The sequence below is a fragment of the Echinococcus granulosus genome, assembly GCF_000524195.1.
Source record: "Echinococcus granulosus chromosome Unknown EG_S00439, whole genome shotgun sequence".
Taxonomy (NCBI): Eukaryota; Metazoa; Platyhelminthes; class Cestoda; order Cyclophyllidea; family Taeniidae; genus Echinococcus; species Echinococcus granulosus.
Window position 1 is genome coordinate 3,270 of NW_020170818.1, and position 2,268 is coordinate 5,537.

At 38.5% G+C, this 2,268-nt stretch overlaps 1 protein-coding gene across 1 annotated transcript; it reads right to left on the reverse strand. All coding sequences in view use genetic code 11, as the record gives it.

Annotated features, from left to right (window-relative positions):
* Window positions 1-1,238: 1,238 nt before the first annotated feature.
* Window positions 1,239-1,682, reverse strand: EGR_11167 (hypothetical protein; the record flags this gene model as incomplete). Its single annotated transcript, XM_024500414.1, has 2 exons — window positions 1,239-1,292; window positions 1,626-1,682. The coding sequence occupies 2 exons, from the start codon at window positions 1,680-1,682 to the stop codon at window positions 1,239-1,241; spliced, it is 111 nt and encodes a 36-aa protein (XP_024345172.1).
* Between the last annotated feature and the right edge of the window lie 586 nt (window positions 1,683-2,268).

The window sequence follows — 2,268 nt, forward strand, 5'->3', positions numbered from 1 at the left end:
ACCACACCCTTTTCTCCTGTATATTGCGAAAGATCCAGGCCACACTTTGCAAGTGTCAACAATGAAAATTTTGCTATCCGACGAACGAATCCCGATCAGTTATTAAGCATGTAATTTCACCTTCAGTAAAAATGGCAAACCCATTAAAGTTCATTCCACAATGCATTTGTACATTATCCTTACCGAAATCCAAAGCCAATTATTTTAGGAAACTGTTGTGACACCCTCTATCCTCACACTATCAGCATCGTTCTGAATCCACCATCTACTAAGAGAGTACTTCGGATGTTCGCTACCCCAAAAAAGTTTTCTGCATAAATTAATAGAAATTCTAGTCGCTAATTGCCAAACAAACTTAGGAGGTAAGAGCTGCGTTCTTATTTTTCCCTTCCTAATTAAAATGACATCTAACAGGAATTAAAAACTGCAAGTAAGGTGACGACCACTCCAAGGATGTCGTCCACGATAAATCAGTAACTTTAATTACGCACAACTGATTTCACCGACTTGAACTCGAAATTCGGACTCAGACTCATGCTTGCACCCTGACTAGCACCCAAACTTAGGCAGACTCTGAATCCCGGCTGTGTTGGTCAATTTTTCCACATGCATACAAGACTGTTCATAGAAATATTCCTCTGAAGAACGATCATACGACCTACCGCTTTATCCACTTACCTACCTATGGACTCTATTCGATGGACAGTATCCTACTCAACGCTTTACTAATACCAAGCGTCCCAGTTTATTTTGCAAATATGCGCTGCTATTCTAACTTAATCATGTCAATCTCATGCAACTCATTGTGACTTTAATCATGAATTTGACGCAAATCCTGCACGCTACTGCTTGCACCATTGAAAAATCTGAACATTTCAGAACAGATTTGCACTTATTAGAAGAACATGGTGGGATATCCGATTGTTTCAAGTCAAATATTGACATTATTTCAATACGATTTTCCCGGCCTTAATTACTCTTGATGAATGCATGAAAATCTCAACAATGTCTGCACACTTATTAGCTCAAATAATAACTGGTCAATGGAAGAAGAAGCAAACAGACTGTGAGGTGGAAGAAAAATTGAATGGATATGTGGATTGGTTTACGAGTCAAATAGAGGTAGTGAGTACTAGAATTTGTAAAATATTGGCCAAAATATTTAAATTTAACCCTGAAATCAAATTTCCTAGTATATATATACTTTTCTGGAGTTTATTTTTGCTTGAGCGGAAATTCTATTGACTGATGACTACGCGGCTGAAAAATACACCATTGAGGTAGTGCTGCCTCTACATTAAAAAAACCATTCTGGCGTAGTTTGTACAATTGATTAAACTGACATACTTTGATAGAGCAGATCGTGAGGTTAGTAAGTTTATTGTGTCAGTGAGGGCGAGTTAACACCAGCAGGTAATGAATTTATTTCCTCAGAAATCATAGTTCATGAGATTGGAATGACATTATGAGACGACTTGCATTGCACGTGTTATTTTTAGAAATTAGGTAGCAAAAAGCTATTTGCAAGCTTTTATTTTTCGGAATAAAATTTAACACCGACATAAAGCAGGCTTACATGCATGGTAAAACATATACTTTGCTTACATGTTTGTGTTCGCCTATACCTTCATCCTTTGGCTCTCCCAGTAGGGCTTTTGTTGGCTATGGTGAGTATATCCCATTTCTTCACACCTTATTAAATCACCTGTACGAATCTGTGTAGTCTTTTTAATTCCTACACTCTTCTTTGCTGAGACCACCTTATGCATTACTTCCTACGTTTTTTACCCAGTTTCACAATTTTTTGCATGTACTGGGGAATGGGGGAGTGGCGAAGTAATAAGCACACCAGTTTGTGCACATACTTGTTTGGATATACACTCGTTCGAGCAACCACACAAGGACAAACACATAAAATAGCACATTTCCTGGAATCAAACTTGAAGCCAGCTTAAATTATTCCCTACTGAATGCAGATCTTTGCGTCCAGTTGGTCAAGTATACGTCCAGTGCTGATTTGTGTTTTAATCACACGTGAGGCTAAGAACAGGTCCAGTTGATTCCTTCACTCTCTCACCACTCGCAGTGCAAGTGCTGTTGTGAGATCTTGTACATCGCACCTTTGATCGGCCGTAATGGACCCTTACAAGTGTATAATATGCTCTGCAACATTCAGTACCTACAATTTACTCCGAGCTCATGAAAGTCGTGAGCATCAGTGTAAGTGACGTATAATTTTACTTGCGCTTCCTTTTTCCATACATATCT